The sequence below is a fragment of the Tetrao urogallus genome (assembly GCF_951394365.1).
Source record: "Tetrao urogallus genome assembly, chromosome: 17".
Taxonomy (NCBI): domain Eukaryota; kingdom Metazoa; phylum Chordata; class Aves; order Galliformes; family Phasianidae; genus Tetrao; species Tetrao urogallus.
This window is the reverse complement of record NC_136830.1, coordinates 1,416,093-1,432,886: the sequence shown is the minus strand read 5'-3', so window position 1 is coordinate 1,432,886 and position 16,794 is coordinate 1,416,093. Positions and strand designations below refer to the sequence as shown.

Genomic DNA, 16,794 nt, shown 5'->3' with positions numbered 1-16,794 from the left:
GGGAGCCGGTTGCTTTGTGTTGTGAGGGGATAACCCAGGGAGGGAGGAGTTGCACAATCGATCACACGAAGCATGTCCGTTATAAAATGGTGTGCATAGGAATTCCTCTAAAAGTTTTGTGCAATAAACTATTTTTGGTAAAGGGCTCCATGCTGTTTTTATTTATAAGGAGAAACCAGTATCTCTTAATTTTGACGATTTATTTAGAATTCAGAACGTGCTGTATCGCCAATTTTTTAAAAGATATTTTGAAAGAGTTCGTCACTGCCTTCGTTCTTATCTTTTTTTCCCCAAGGATTTTTTACTACACCGCAGGCGCCGGTCCTGCTATTCCCATTCGCTCCTCAGCCGGAGAGCAGCGCTGCGAGCGGAGCGACGGGGCGCCGAGCCGCCGGCAGCTGCAGCGCAGCGAGCGGAGCGCGGCGCGGAGCTCCGCCAGCAGGGGGCGCCGGCGGCCCCGCGAGAGCTGCGAGGAGCGGCGACGTTTACAGAGAAAAGCCTCCCCGCGGCGAGCTCCGGGCGATCCCCGCTGCGCTCGGCGCCTCCCGCGGGGCCCCGCCACCCTTCAGGCGCCGAACTCCCGTTTTACACCGGACTTCCTCTCGGCGGGCCGGCCGCGGGAGCGCCGAAGGCCGCGGGGATCGGCGCCGAAGGAGCGGAGGCCAGGGCGCGGCGCTCCGTCCCGAAGCAAGCGCGGAGGTGAGCGGCGGGGGCGAGAGACGGGCAGCGCCGCTTCGCGCGCGGCGGGAACGCGCGGGCGGCGGCCCTCCCGCCATGCCATGCGGCCGCGTTGCCGCGCGACGGGCGCTGCGGCGCTGTATGGCGCGGCGCGGGGCGGGGCGGAGGGCCGGAAGCCGGGAGGCCGCCGAGGTACCGTGCCCGGAGGCCGGCGTCTGCGCGCGGCGGGCGGGCGGGCCGGGGCATGGAGCGCTGGGCCGGGGCGGCCGGCGGCGGCGGCGGCTGGGGCTCGCTGTGGGACGGCGGCTGGGGCCGCTGGCCGGCCTGGGAACTGCTGGCCGCCTGCGCGCTGATCGGCGCGGTGGGCTGGCTGCTGCGGCTGCTGGACGGGCGGACGGGCGGGCGCGGGGCGCCGCCGGAGGGCCTCCGTTGCCCGACCCCGCGCGGCGAAGCGGAGAGAGCGCGGCGCGGCGGGAGCCGACCAGGTGAGAGCGGCGGGACGGCCGGGGCTCCGCGCGCAGTGGGAGCCGAGCGCGGGTCGGCCGCGCCGGGGATCGCCCGATCGGCGGCCCTCGGTCACGGGCGGCGCCCCGCGGGCCCGGCACAACTCCGGCCGCTCCTCGCGTCTCGCGCCGCGTCCCCTCGGCGCCGCCTTTCCCGCACCTCGTTCCCGGTTCGCCCGCGTCCGCCGCGCGGGGCGGGACCGGCAGCCGAGCGGCCGCAGGCGGTGCGCTGAGCTCCGGCCGCTCCTTGGCGCCGCGTCCTCCCGTGGGCGCCCGGCCGGGCGTGTCCCGAACCCGGGCTGGGGGAAAACGAGGATGTTCGTGTGTGCGGTGCTGCGCGGCGCTGCGATTAAGCTGCTCGTTTTGATAAGCGGGACGGCAGAGCCGTGTTGCTGTGCTCTGGTGTCGGTGGCTCGTTCTGTCCCGGTATCGATCTTAATTTCTGGAAGCGGATCCTGTTCACGTTGTTGCCGCGAGCAAAGAGAAACGCGTTTTTGCCCCGTTGTGCTTTGTTAGGCAGAGCCTCCGAAGGGCGGTGGCGGCTCCGCTGGGTGCGGGGCGGGGCGGCCCTGCAGGATGGGGGGGGAGCGGGGGGTGCAGCTGCCTGCAGTGCCTGAAGGCACTGAGCACCGCCGGGCTCGTGTCATCCCCGCTGCCATCCGTGCAAAGCTGTCACGTAATTGCCTTAAAACAGACGGGTGTGTGGGGTTGCAAGGCACGCTTCTGATTTGGATGGGTAAAAATAAGCGGTGCCTTTAAAAATTAATACGTTGTCATCAGTTTCTTCGGTGTTCTGTTGCTTTTTTAAGTGAACTATAGGGATCTTAAAAATAAACCATATTTTTTTAAAAAGAGTGTGAATTGCACAACAAAACAGCTGCAGTGTGGAAGGCCCAGTACCCGTGTGGTCCATCATCGTGTTGATTAAAAAAAGTTAGTCTCTGCTGCTCAAATAAATGAACTGCTCTGGAGCATTCTGGGCAGTGTTGCTCCAAGGAAATTGCCCGCTGATTCCCAGCGGTGAAATACATTGCTGTGAGACATGCAGGCAGCTCGGCTGGGTGCCACCTCTGGCCGTTGGGTGACAGAGCCATCCACAGAACTGACCTCTGCAGTGCTGTCTGTGCTCAGGGCCGTAACCCGAGGGCTGTTTGCTCCCCTGGCTGCCTGCTTTGTCACCTCGCTTTTGGATTTGGTTGTGTGCAGTCTACAGCGTGTGAAATGGGCACATGAAATGAGTTCTTTTTCTTCTGCTGCTGCTGCTGAATTCTAGGCAGTAATCCAACTAGAACATAAGACACCAGAAGAATTGGTCCTTTACTGTGTTTTTTTGCTGAACCACATGCCGGGAGAAGGGTTTTGTGTGCCTGCACATTGTGTGTCTATGGTTATGCAGGTTCCAGTGTCTGCTCTCATGCAGTGTTTGGAATGGCCCTGCTGGTTCTGAACCCTGAAACAGGAGCATTTCCTGAATTAATTCTTCAGGCTTTATATAAAATTATCTTAAATTATTTTTCATTGAGGTGTTTGTACCATAAACTCTCCTGCTCTTAAGTTTTTACCATTATTGTGGTTTTGCAGTCAATCTCAAAAAGAAAACTATCAATCAGAATCGCAATTTCTAATATTCTCTTACGTGACTTCATGACTTTATCCCTTAATTAAAAGACAGCAACATAAAACTACCAAAAGAAACCTCAAAATACTTGAAGATTAAGTGTCAAACGAAAGTGAGAAGGTGTGTCAGCCCGGCCTGTGTGGGCTCACCACGGGCAGGCAGGCGATGGCAGGAGGCTGGGTGGCTCCAGAGCTGCTGGGGAGGGGGAATGCAGTGGGGCTCAGTTCCTGAAGCTGCCCTGCTCTCACTTCCCATGCTTCCAGTGTGCTTCTGCTTCATATTGATGAAAGAACCTGTGGCTGAGGCGGGTGCTCGAAGCACAAGTTTGAAATCAGACATTAAAAGAAAACACTGCACAGAAGACAGCGCACACTCATATACGCATACGCATACATATACACACACCTATACCTGCCAGGCTGTGCTACTTGGAATCGATCTGTAGTTTGGCACTAGCGTTGTTTTCATGGTATTTCCTAGTTTCAGAAGCCTAATAGCTTTGAATTCAATCTCTGGCAGGATTTCGCTTGGCTATTATCACTGCTGCAAGAAGCTGGGCAGGCTCCAGTTTTTTTTATATTAAGAGGTTCTCTACCAACTAAATCTTGGACAACTTAATATGCAAAGTAGTCACATACAGTTTGTGGGTGTATTTTGTGATAAGGCTGCAGGCAGTACATGTGGGAATAAAGAAGTGGTGGCTGTGCAGTTGTGTGAGAAAGGTGAGATTTTGGAATTTCTTCTGAGCTGGAATGCTGGCAGGAGGGCTCAGCTGTTGGGGCGCAGTGCCTGCAGTGCTGCAGCCCGCTCTGTTCTGTGCAGTGCTTGCTGGCTCAGCCCTGCGTTGGTTTCCCAGAGGGCCTCACACGTCTTGGTGCATCTTCTGGTTGGTGCTGAGGGCTGCTTGCAACACTGCTGCTAAAGCAGGGAGCACTTGAGCCGATGAGGTGTTTCACATACCGCGTTCAAACACCGCCATAATGGCTTTAAACGGGAAGAGGGGAGATTTAGACTAGATATTAGGGAGAAATTCTTTACAGTGAAGGTGGTGAGACACTGGAACAGGTTGCCCAGAGAGGCTGTGTAGATGCCTCCACCCTGGAAGCATCGAAGGCCAGACTGGATGGGGCTGAGAGCGGCCTGCACTGCAGGGAGGTGTCCCTGCATATAGCGAGGGGCTGGAAATAGGTGATCTTACAGGTCTCTTCAACTCAAACCATTTTAAGATTGTAGAAAATCCTTTGCTTTGAATAGAAGGGCACAGTCTTGCTGACCTGTATCTCTATGTGCAAGTACAACCATTTCAGTAACATTTTTACTTGTGAAGCAGTAGCTTGCTTGAATTGATCCTAAAGATGCTGTGAGTGCCAGCACGGGGCATGGCCTGGTGGGGCAGTGAGGGAAGACCAGCACTGCGAGGGCTGTGGCTGTGCGAGCATCTCGGTCCTAAAGCTGTCACTGCTAACAGTGTGCAGCAGGAGGAAGGCACAGCTCTTCTGGTTGTGCGGATGTAGTATCTAACGAAATGACATGGAAGCTTCGTATGTTATTGAGCTCTCCAAATCCTCTATTTTCAGTTGTTTTCTTAGGGTCAGAGGTTTCTCACAGCAGGGAATTGTGTTGGCATCGTGATGCTTTTCAGTGTCTCTTTGCTGCTTGTGCAGAAGCTGCGGGTGTGTGGACAAGATGGAGGAAGGTGAGCAGGAGCACTGAGCATCACACTGGAAAGAAGGATTTCCCTGTGGAAATAGAGAAATTTTTACATTTCTGCTCTATGTTAGGGAGGGAAACCTGGAAAGGTCAGCTGCTCCACTTTCCTGACTGTTTGATCACGGAACAGGAGCTGGGAAAAACCAAGTTGTGTCAATAGTTCCAGCCTTGAGTCGTTGCCAAAGGCAGTGCTGCCCTGGCTGCTGCCTCACACGTGTGTGTTATGTTTTTCAGTGAGAAACTCTTCCTGCAATAGAGACAGCCGTGCTCCAGCTGTGGGGGCTGTCTAACCAGCACTGTACTGCAGCCATGTGGCCTTCTGCCCCATTTTATGCACAGGTTGTTGGTTTCTTGACAGGAGTGATATTATTATATCTGTCATCAATTTTCAGACATAGATGTTCTGGGTTAAATTTTCACAGTGACATAAATGTTCTGGGTTAAATTTTCACAATGAAACTTAAAAGGAGCAAAAGAGAACAAAATGTATGTTGTAAATACTCTTTCAGGTAGGCACAAGAGGAAGAAGAAACAGTATAAGTCTGATGGCTTAAACACTATTAATGAGTTGGAAAACATTTTGCCTTCTCTGTAACTGCATTAATCTCATCGGAGTCAGAAAAATTAACAGACACTTTTTTTCTTTGGTTTAATACAGCATTAAAATAATAGGAAAAAGACTTTGCAATTGATCTCATCTTTTTCTCCTCCAGGTCAGATAACGATGGATGCGATCTTATCCCGCTTGAAGCAGCTCAGCCCTGATGAGCTTAGAGAAGAAGTTGTAAGAGCAGGGCTGAAGTGTGGGCCTGTCACCTCGACTACCAGGTTTATCTTTGAGAAGAAATTGGCTCAGTTTTTATTGGAGCAGCAAGGAACGTTGGAAGGAGAAGGGTCTGCGTGGTCAGAGGGGGCTGCTGGGAGCGACCCGTCCCATGGCACACACACAGCTTTGAAAACTACTGCAGTGAATCACAACCATCATGGAAGCGTGTCTGAAGAGGTCGACTTTGGGTACTGTGTCGGGCTGAACCCTCCAGAAGAAGAAGCTGTGGCACACATGAACTGTTCAGCTCCAGCCTGTGGGGCAGGGCATGCTGGCTCACAGGGCAGTGCTCAGACTCCATCCAGAGACCCTCCGCTGTACTACGGCGTGTGCCCCGTCTATGATGACATCCTGGCAAGAAATGGCAAGTAGCATCTGTGTGCTCCTCAAATGTGCTCAAATCCAGTGTGTGCTTCTTGTGGCAGGCAGTATAAGGAAATGCTCTTTCCTCAGCAATGCTTTCTGTAGCATTCAGTTGCATATCGTTGTCAGTTGAGGTTGGTATAAGCAGGTGGAAACCAAGTGTGGGCAAAAAATGTTGGCAAAGCATGAATGCAAATGATTTCAAGTGATCGAAATTGTTATGACACCATCTTTTTTGAGAAAGAGAGAGAGAAAATTAGTAGTAGCAGCCTTGCAAAAAAAAAAGGAAATAATTTCTCTTGTGTGTGCTTTAATTGGCAGGAATTAATTATGGACATATCTGAATTAGTACTGAAATACTAAACGTCAGGCTAATATTTGAAAGGACTAAGCTTTATTATTAACAAATGTATCTTATGGATGGATATGTATTTTATGTATTTTATTCTGTTTATAATTATGGACCTAAATTGAAATTTTATTCTGTGAAGTCTTTCTAGCAATCTCTGTAGTCAAACAGGCTGAGACTGAGAGTCCAGTGGTGCTTAGGTGCTGCAGTGAGGAGACAGATGTTAAAGAAGATGTTACAGGAGGTGATCAATAGCATTAACATTAATTGATTTTAGTAGCATGGTTACTTAAAGTTTAGAATTAATGTTGTGCTCTCAGTTGACTCATTTCAGTCTCTTTGGAAAATCAGGATGGTCCTCTGAGGCACTGGGATTTGTTCTTGTTCCAACGACATTTGGATGTCTTTAGTTGAACAAAGTAACTTAAATGCAAAGGGAGAGGAAGGAGAAGGGTTTGATGAATATCAAAGGTTCTTTTTAGAGGTTCTTATAGTGATGGCAACGGGTCACTTGGTAGTTGAACTCTCTGTAGAGAGCAACAGGGACAGAAATGCAGGGTGAATAAACTCCTGGTTCGCTTTTCAGTCTAGGTGTGAAATGCTCTCTTGTTGATGTAGGCTCACCTGTATGAAACAGGCGCTCACATCTGATGAATGTGAAGGTCTGAGCACTGTACAGATATCCCCTGATGTCCCCTGCAATGTGTAATATTCTTCTATTCAGTTTTCTAGAGGTAAAATTTAAATTGACTTTGATTTCTTGGCCGTGTTTGTAGAGAAACCAAACTGTAAGGATGGCTTGATAATTTCAGTCTGTTTCTATGAACAAATCTGAGATTACTTGAATAGCTGAATACTTGAATAGCTTGAATTGTGGCTGTACTGTGTTTCAGAGAGAGTACACGTTTACGAAGATAAGAAGGAAGCTCTCCAAGCTGTGAAGATGATTAAAGGTTCACGATTTAAAGCGTTTTCAAACAGGGAAGATGCTGAGAAATTTGCTAAAGGAATCTGTGATTACTTTCCATCTCCAAGCAAGTCCTCTCTGTGTTTGTCTCCGATGAAAACAGGATCACTGAACAGAGGTTTGGAGGATATTCATCTGTGTACAGCAGACACAATATAGAGTGGTAATTTTTTGAGAGAAGGGAATCAGTCCCTTCATTAGCAGTGTGCTAATAACAGGAAAAAAAATCAGAGCGGTATTTTGAAACCTCTGAATACTTTGAAATGGGCCTGATGGTAAATTTGTTTTAAAAAATGATGATGATTGTACAGTTTTGCTTGAAGTTTGCACTAAAAAATACTGCTTCTCTTCTGAAGCCGAAATGTTAACAGGCTGCATGGATGGGAAGTTCTTGTCGAACTTTCATTTCAGGCTTGGGTGGAAGCAGGCTAGTTGTTGTGAGGCTGTTTTAGACTTTATTTTGGACTAAAAAACTCTATAGGTCGATTATGTTGTATTTTCTTCCCTACCTCCTATCACTACCAGGGTCTTAAAGTGCCAATAATCTGTTTCTTTATTTTTTAAAGAAACTTCTTTACATTAAAGATGCAAAGTTAATAGATAGTTTGGATTAAATGCTTATGCTGGTGGCATGAAAATAGCCATCACTGAAAAGAGAGCAGCTAGAAGCATGACACTTGTGTTTTAATAGATGGCTTATGCTCACTTGAGATGGAAACTGCTAACAAGGAAAGGGCCAACAGTTACAAAAGTCCGCGTACCCAGGATCTTACTGCTAAGCTTCGGAAAGCTGTGGAGAAAGGAGACGTATCAACATTTTCAGAACTTATTTGGAGTAATCCTCGCTATCTTATTGGATCTGGAGACAATCCAACAGTTGTACAGGTAAAATAAATACATAAATAAATGTATATCTCCAAGTTCTGGTCTAGTAATATGAGGCCTGATAAGCGTAACTGGGATGGATGTGCTTCCCTGCTTTTCACTTCTTCCCTGTGTGCAGGTGTAAGCAAGCAGTTGGATTTCAGTTAGTTCTGATTCATTTTTCAGGAGGGGTGCAGGTACAACGTCATGCACGTTGCTGCCAAGGAGAACCAGCCTGCTATCTGCCAGCAGTTATTGGAGACTCTGGAAAATCCTGACTTCATGCGGCTCATGTATCCGGATGACGACGACACGATGCTAAGGAATCGCATCCGGTACATCGTTGACCTTTACCTCAATACACCGGATAAAATGGTGAGACTTGGGATGTGGGACAGTTCCTGATGACTGTGAAAGCTACCAGAAGGAAACAGAAGGGAGAAGAAAAGAGGGAAGGGACCATTTTAGCAAAACATAGCTGGTCATGGGTTTTGTGGGTTTTAACAGTCGTTGTTCCACAGTGCTATGGGAAAGGATCTGTTAATGAGCCCTGTTTGCTTACTTACCCTAGCTTCAAAACAAAACATACGGTCCTGATTTTATGATGTTTTCAAATACATGTGAATTTTCTCTCTTTAATGTCACAGGGATTTGATACTCCTTTGCATTTTGCCTGCAAGTTTGGGAATTTGGATGTGGTTAATGTGCTTACCTCACACCCGGCTATTGTAAAAAACTCAAGGAATAAATATGATCAAACTCCAGCAGAAGTAAGTCTGTCCATGTCCACAACAAAGTCAAATGCCAAAGCAGGGTTTTTCAACTTGGAACATTCACAGACTGCTTCTTTCACAGGCTGAGCTGCCAGTGCCATGCTCAGAGTGAAAATCTCTGGGAACATTGCAAATATTTTGTGTTGATTATCTCTAGAGCAAAGTTCTGGATGTTAGCATTCACTGCTTTTTGTTTATGGTCCCTCTTTTATGGATAAGTGTGTATTTAGTGGTCAGTTACACTCTGAATTAAAAGAACTGGATGAAATGGGTAAAGGCCAATAGTGTGGCTGTTGAGAAATACCTTGCAGTTGATTGGAAATTGATGTCTTTTGTTTTATTAGTAAAACACTAATGTTTTATTAACAGGTAGTTTGTGAGAGAAGCAAGAATAAATCTGCAGAATTGAAAGAAAAACTGAGAGAGTATTTGAAAGGTCAGTATTCAGTTTAAACTACATCAGGCATGTGACATACTCTGTCAGACTCTCAGTGTTTTCTGTTGGTTTTCTTTAGCATTCCTGTCCATAAGAGATGCTGCTGTACAGTACTGTAAAAATCAGAGAAGCTCTAAAACTGACTGGGAACAGAAAACTTACTGTGTCTTTTAAATTATGTGGTTGGTACTCATGCTGTATGGATTGCAGGGTTTTCCTCATAGCTCTCTGTAACATAGGCATTATTTTATTCAGTATGGCTCCAGCAGAAAACATTTCTCCTAAAGCAAACAGAAGACCTCCACGGTCCAGAGGTTCCTTGGTCATGTTTGATGTCCATGTGGTTTCCCTGACATGAAAGTCTTCCCTCTCTGTCACATGCAAGTTTGGGCATCTGTAAAACAGGCTTTGAAACTGAGTGAAAATCCTTTAGAAACTGTTGTATGTATCAGTGCATGTATTTTTGCATTTGAGACAGAAGGGAGCCTGGACTAGGATCTGCAAGCGGCCAATAAACACTGAAACAGTGAATTTGAATAATATTTGAGTTTTGCCGATAAAGTGAAGTCAGATTAAGGTTAAGTATACAGGTGTATTGATCTTCTAGGAGGAAAGAGCAAGCTGATGTAAGATCAGCTTCAGAAAGCTGGGTATTGTTTTATTCCAGGTCGATACTATGTGCCACTCCTGAGAGCAGAAGACAACTCCTCAGCTCCTGTGATCGGGGCGCCGTGGTCACCGGATCAGACAGATGAAAGTCCCCAGGCAGCTTTGTCCAAGTACACGGGCAGCCCCAAAGATCCCGTGTTGTCCATACGAGCTTTCGCAGGCCCCATGAGTCCCTCCAAGGTAAGGAGCTGAAGAGAGCTTTGTGTGACGTCGGTGCTGTTTAGTGAAGGTGGAGCTGTGGATGGGATTAAAAAAATTCTTGGTCTCCTTTCTGGAATGTTTGAAGCACTTCAACTTTACTTACTGAATTCATGTGGACGTTTTTTTTCTAAATGGAAATAGTGGCAAGCAAATAGTAGATATTGGATAGTTCTAGAAGAGTTGTGCTTGTATAGTAGAAAACAGTCTTTTTTTTTTCAGGTGGAACACTGGAATACCAGTTATATGTGTTGTAAATCAGTAGGCATTTAGTGAGTCATTTGCTTAATATGAGCATGTGGGCGGTAGGGCAGCTGCAGGTACAGTGGGAGCATGAGATGTCGTGTGATGTTTGAGCTCTTCCAGGTCTGAGTTTCACTGCAGTGCTTACTGTGTTCTTTTCTTCTAAAGATGCTCTTCGGTCAGTTTTCTGTTCACCTGACAGAAATGTGAACATGTTTTATACTCTGAAAAAATTTGTATGTTGTGTAAGTAAGGCGTTACTTTGATTGCTGGCAGATACTTCTGATGTCTGAACATAAAGGCATAAAGCTTGGGAGTTTGCAGAAATCCCTTCATTCCCTTTAGGAGTTCAAACAGCAGGAACATGTTACAGTAACTGATTCCAGTCTGTGGAACCAGCAATATGTATATGAGAACACCTTTGTGCCTTGGAAAGTACTGACCAGGAGAGTGTGTGTCATGAAATGAAAGTGCAGTGTTGTAAGACATGCCTCTTATTTCCCACTGCACACAAATGAAAACCAGTTAGACTTCATATCTAGCCAGGTTGCTTCGAGGTGGTTATATATCATTGTCATTCTTCTAATAAGCAAGCAGTTACGAGACCACAGAAGTAAGGTATGGGATGTATCAGTAAACATACAGGGAGGAGTATCTGCCTTTAGATCCCTGGTGAGACTTTTGTAGTGAGAGTTGAGCAATACCAGTGGCAGAAGCTGAGTCCGAGCACAGCAAAATGTTTTCTAGAGCTATAGGGAAGCATTTAGCACTGATTAACTTCCATGTTGGGGCGGAGTTAGGTGGGTTTTAAAAAACTATTTCTTTTTTTAAAGGCTGAAGAATTTCGCAGGCTGTGGAAGACTCCACCCCGAGACAGAGCTGGCTTCTTTCACAACGTCAGGAAATCTGATCTGGAAAGAGGTGTTGAAAGAGTTGGAAGGTATCTAATGGAGTATCAGCACAGAAAATTAATAGAGTAATTAAAAGCAAAACAAGTGTACTGAGTTGGATAGTAAAACACACTCTTTAGGCAAATATTGCTGGAGATATTTTATGAAGTATATTGCAGTTGGATTTTTACTGCACTTCTGTCTAAACAGAATAGTTCAGGTAAAAACATGGGACCTGGTTTGGCTGTCCAGCTTTGGAAGTAAAAAGATATTTAAATTGTTACTGACGATATGTATAGAATGTTTTTCTCAAATTCAAATCCCAGGAGATTTAAAGCTATGCACAGGGTACTTCCCCTGTTAAAAGGTAGCTGAATGGAAAGTTCCCAATGCAAATGTTCTGCTTTACTGAACTGTGTTGCAGTGTCCGTGCTGTTGAAATGCTTTGTATCAGCAGCACCTGCAGAAAACATACCTTGCTATAAGTGCCCTGCATTTCTTCCTTTAAGTCAGCCTTTGCTCCCTCCTATTTTCTTCCATTCCCAATTTAAAAAAAAGCTACTGAATGGAGTCTTGTTCAAATTTTGCCTACATTAGTGTGGATTCATCTCTGTCTGATGTCTGGATGCAATCAGATTAAGAACAGCAATATGTACACTGCTAAATGTAAAAACAAGAAAAAAATGGAAAACTGGTCTAGAAAAAGTAGATTACAGCATGCTTGGTACCCATGTGTGTGTGTCAACTGTGTGTTGTTGCAGAATGTTGATTGTTGCAGAATTCTGTTGCCTACTTGCATATTTATATTCCTGCTCATAGCTGATAAAATGTGTTCAGAAAAAGTTATTGTCAAAATAATATTCATGTCTTCACAAATGATTCGTTTTATTTTATTTATTGCAGGGAGTTAGCTCATGAACTGGGGTTCCCGTGGGTTGAATACTGGGAATTTCTGGGCTGTTTTGTTGATCTGTCTTCCCAGGAGGGGCTGCGAAAATTAGAAGAGTACCTGAGCCATCGGGAAATGAGCGAAAAGGCTCAGCAAGAAACAGGGGAAAATGAAACCTGCAACAGACACAGAACGCCACATCCTTCTGGTAAGGACAGGGCAAATGTTACAAACAACAGGGTGTACCTAGGGAGAAGAGGGAGGGGAGAAAGCACGGTGTCCAGGGAGACTGTTCACCTGTTGTGGTTGCTGTTGTTCATCTGTTATCCAAACGGTCTGATTATATTGTTGAAAAAGTAGCTAAGGACAACATGGATGTGGGAGAATTAGAACAGCTCTCAGAAGATGTCCTTTATGTGATTGTAGCCTCTAAGTGAAATTCCTGTAAGAAGACCTCTCTACTTGCAGTATATTTTTTACTCAGAGCATTTGGAAATTCCTTGGTAGAGCATGGAATTTTGTAATCCACAGATAGTGAATAAGTAACTTCTTAAAACAGAATAGTAATCCTTTACACTTTGTGGTGAAAGGTGTGCATTTGTTCCCACTTTACTTGATGGGAGTTGCAAGTCTTTTTACACATTACTCTTATTAAATTATTTCCAGGCAAGAGTAAAAAGTGCTGCAATTCTATTTCTGTTGGAGCGTTTTTGGATGAGGATGATGATGACATGAGCTTAGAAGAAATTAAGAACAGACAAAACGCAGCACGGAATAACAGCCCACCTGTTGTGCTGAAGGAACCCAGCATTGATGCTATTGGAGATGCTGAGTGTGAAATCTTGTCAATGGAGCACACCAGAAACATCATAGAAACATCAGCTCAGCCCAGGCACTATGAGAAGGGGGTTTCTTCCAGCAAAAATGGATTTTGTAACCCTGTGGCCAGCGAAAGGATAATTGGTGACAGAAAGCATGTGCATGACGGAGAAGATTGCCTTGTGTCACCTGTTTGCAATTTAATGTCAGAATTTGAAAGCTTAACATTCCAGCCACAAGCAGGTGCAGGAGAATCAAATACCATCAGTGAAAGAATTAAGAACGAGAGAATTCTGCCTGAAAGAACAAGCCAGGTTAGAATACCCAAGGACTGGCTGGATAAGTCCTGCTACGCAGCTTCACCAGCAAGTTCTTCTGAGCCAGGTGTTACAGGGAAGCCTGGAGAGACCAAGCTAAGGACAGAATATAAAATGCAGTCAGGAAGGGAAAGATTGTCTGTGGAATCTGGAATCCAGCCTAATGAGGCACAACAGTCTCAAGAACCTGCCCAGAAATTTCTGTTGAAGACTTCACTGGCAAACGACAACTCTACGAAATTATTTCTGCTTGGGTACGTATTATTTCTGCCCTGTGTTCCGTATATGCAAAATGAGATACTGTAATGTCATCACCACCAAGGTTGAAATCATGTGATACTAAGCAACAACTCATTTTTTAAGTACTCCAACGTTTGTACAGTAGCCACATAGTTCTCTTGCAGTTACTGACCTAACTCTAGCTAAAACACAAGGAGCAGAAGAATCTCTTTGTTTCCTAGTTACAGTTGCAGCAGACTGCTGTTTACCATTCACCTGACAGGCTTGGAACCTTGTGGAGAGCCCGACTTAGATTAATGTAGTGTTCACCACTCTTGGCATGTCCTCAGATTACATGTTCAAAGGTGTTGTTTTTTTTTTTAAATGAGGCTGCTGCATAATAATGGGCAGTCATTTACTTCTGGGTCTGCTGAGAAGTGTTCCTAGGGAAGCTAAGGAAGTTCAGAGAGGAACATTGCCGATTTGTTTGCTTTTATTAGAATAAGAAGTGCTTTGGAATTGGGATGTCACTGCCTGGACAAAGGTGTAGTTCTCCTTTCATCTGGTTCTGTGTTATTCTAGGGAGCGTCCATCAAAGCTGGACAGTGACGTCTTGGCAGCTATCGAAGCAGTACAGATTGATTCCCAGAAGTACCCTGCCATTTACAGATGGAAACACGAGGTGCAGTCCTACACTTCAGCTGACAGGCAAAGGTATTTCTGCAAAGTCAAACAAATGAGCTGAAATATTGTTTTCAGTGGGTTAACTGCAGAACAGCTTCAACAGTTAGGATTTCAGACCTCACTACTCACAAAACCTCATTAGGAATACTGAACTGCATTAGCTATAGGCGTGCTTCAGTAATTAGTCAGCACGATATTTTGGCTGGTATCTGTTAATAAGGAAAGTTTACTGTTTCAGTCAAAATTCCTCAGAGCATGCTGCAGTTCCTGGTAACCTCAGCATCTCTGTACAGGCTACGCAGACAGAAAGCAAGGCTTTCAGTAGCACAAGTGTTTTCTCCTTGGCCAAGGTGCCAAGTTGCTGATTTACTAACTAGGTCCAAGGAAGGATTCATGCAGTAACAATAACAGTGTTGGTAATTCTCTCCGTTGTGGATGCAATACAGTAGTGTTGTACTGTTTTCAGGGGCTGATGTGCAGGGGGATGTTCATTCAGTATTTTCATGCATCTTATTTTACATTCTGTGACCCTATTCCAAAGGAATGAGTAATGTCAACTACAGAATGTGGTCAGTTTTTAGAAAGAATGTCACTGTAAGCTACACAAATAATGGTAACAGTAGTTGGTATGCCTGAATAGGTACTGTGCACATTTATGCATTTTATTTTGAGTGCAGTTGCTGTGGGGTACAGATGAGGAGCAGAAGCTCCATGTGTGCCAGGCACCTGGAAACAAACAGCAGCTTCTGGCTGTGTTTCAAAGAGCACACTGAAATAGAGCCATTAAGAACTGGTGGGAGAAAACATCCATTTCCAGTGGGGTAGAGATAGATAGGCAGTTATTTCTTATGCCTGGTTGATGCAGTGTCCTTGTACCACTCCTTCACTTTTCAGAGTCAAATTCTCTTGTTCCCCACCTGCTGTGATTAATTTTATGAAATAGGCTAATTAATAGGCTTCTTTTTCATTCTTACTCCACTGTCTGAGAGGTTCGACGCATTCTTCTAAAGTGCTAAAACTGCATGCAAGACTTTTAGGTGTAATCACTGTTCTATCACATAACAATGTTTAAAAACTATGCCTTGAACTAATTATTTGACAGTGCCAAAGCTTGCTCTGTCAGCTCCTTCACTGTACAGTGGTACCTCTGCCTAAAGCACAACACAAAGACCAGAGCCGTCTGATAAAAGTAATTCAAAAGGTTTTAAATTAGCTGCATCCGTACGTATTAAAAACCTTAATATATTTGTTGTATCCACCTTATCTTATTACTTGTGTGGCAGCCACCACAAGGAGAACTTGACAAAAGAAGGTGGGGAGAGAAATCATATCCACGCTGGTAGCTCTGGCACTAACTGAGCCATGGTCAGCTTTGATCCTGAAGCCTTTTCTTGAGATGCTTCACAAATATACACCTATTTCTTAATGGCCATTTTGGAGCAAATTGCATCTCACTCGTTAAGCAACACGTCTCAATAAATGGCACACACTGTGCTGTCTCTTTTTCTTCTCAAACCCAGCTACGACCCGTTCCGGCTGTTCTCTGCTTGTGCACTTTTTTCTAAGATTTCTGCAAGGGATTCTGAGGAAAATGACTGCTCTTCTTTTTGCCATTCGTAACGCAAAATGACTTTGTCTTTCTTTCAGCTGGCCAAGTCCATCACTAAAGGGAAAATTCAGGTCCCAAAGCGCAACTGCTGGCCCACCAAATGCTTCAGTGTATTCTAGTCCAGGAAGAAGCAGTCCCATGACGGGAAGTCCAGGGAGCCATGGCAATGCTGCCTCGTTCTCTCCAGATCTGGGGAGCCCTGGCCGCTACAGTCCTGCCTGTGTCAACCACTCTGTGTTAAAACTGCGTTACTTTTCAGAGCCTCCTGCCCACTAAACTACGTTTCATTTTCCTGAAACTTTAATTGAATTTTCTTTGTCAGAGTGAAGGAAGAAAACTACAATGCTACTCAAGTGACACGAGGTTTGCACTCGGCTATTTATTTTTCCTCAATTGAGGACAAATGTATGTTACAAAAACTGAATATATGTCTTTATGTCATATAGGAGATGACAGATTCCTGGTGATATGCAAGAAGTTAGTGAGGTCAGTGCAGTTGTCCAGTAGCTATGGCTTTTCCCTTCTTGCCCCCAGGGCAATGAGCTGAACCTTGTCTAAGAGCTGGTGGCATTTCACTGTCACCTGCTGTCCTTAGCACGACGACCTCATTAGCCCTCAGCAACTTTTCTTTGCTTGGGTAGGCTGAAGGAAGCACATCAGTAAAACCCTACTAGAAACCTTACTAAAAGAAATTAAGGGCAAAATGTAAAATGTTCTTCTGCTTACAGGGGGGATGTGCAACTGGAAAAGCCTGCAACAAAGCCTGGGTGGTGACAGCGTTCCAGTGTGGGACCCTTCAACATAGCCAGAAAGGAGGTGTTTCAGCCAGCAGGCTGATGGAGACAGTTGAATACACACACACACGAATATATATGCACACATACTTCTAGATGTATGCATGTATTTACACAGCAAACCTTGAGTCTTAACCTGAGACTGTTAACATGATGTAATGAGTGTTTTAGTAAAAGGGCACTGTAGAAATACTGGTAATCCTTTCAGTGGTAGCTTGAAGATTTAAAAAAAATTAAAAGTAGTCGCTTTTTCCCCACAAAAGCTTTTCTCGTTTGCAGAACATAATAATTAGTTATTAAAAGCACATCAGCAATAATTTCAGCAAGTTTACCAGTAATGTACCTTAATGGTGTAGTCTGCAATGCAGTACAGTGC

At 45.3% G+C, this 16,794-nt stretch overlaps 1 protein-coding gene across 1 annotated transcript; it reads left to right on the top strand.

Moving 5' to 3' along the window:
* Positions 1 to 774: 774 nt before the first annotated feature.
* On the top strand, positions 775 to 16,398 carry ANKLE2 (ankyrin repeat and LEM domain containing 2; the record flags this gene model as incomplete). Its single annotated transcript, XM_079543730.1, is given in 14 exon segments — positions 775 to 906; positions 908 to 1,163; positions 5,223 to 5,699; positions 6,941 to 7,132; positions 7,706 to 7,899; positions 8,065 to 8,253; positions 8,526 to 8,648; positions 9,021 to 9,087; positions 9,755 to 9,936; positions 11,031 to 11,137; positions 11,991 to 12,184; positions 12,643 to 13,366; positions 13,914 to 14,045; positions 16,353 to 16,398. Coding segments are annotated over 14 exon segments (3,015 nt in total).
* Between the last annotated feature and the right edge of the window lie 396 nt (positions 16,399 to 16,794).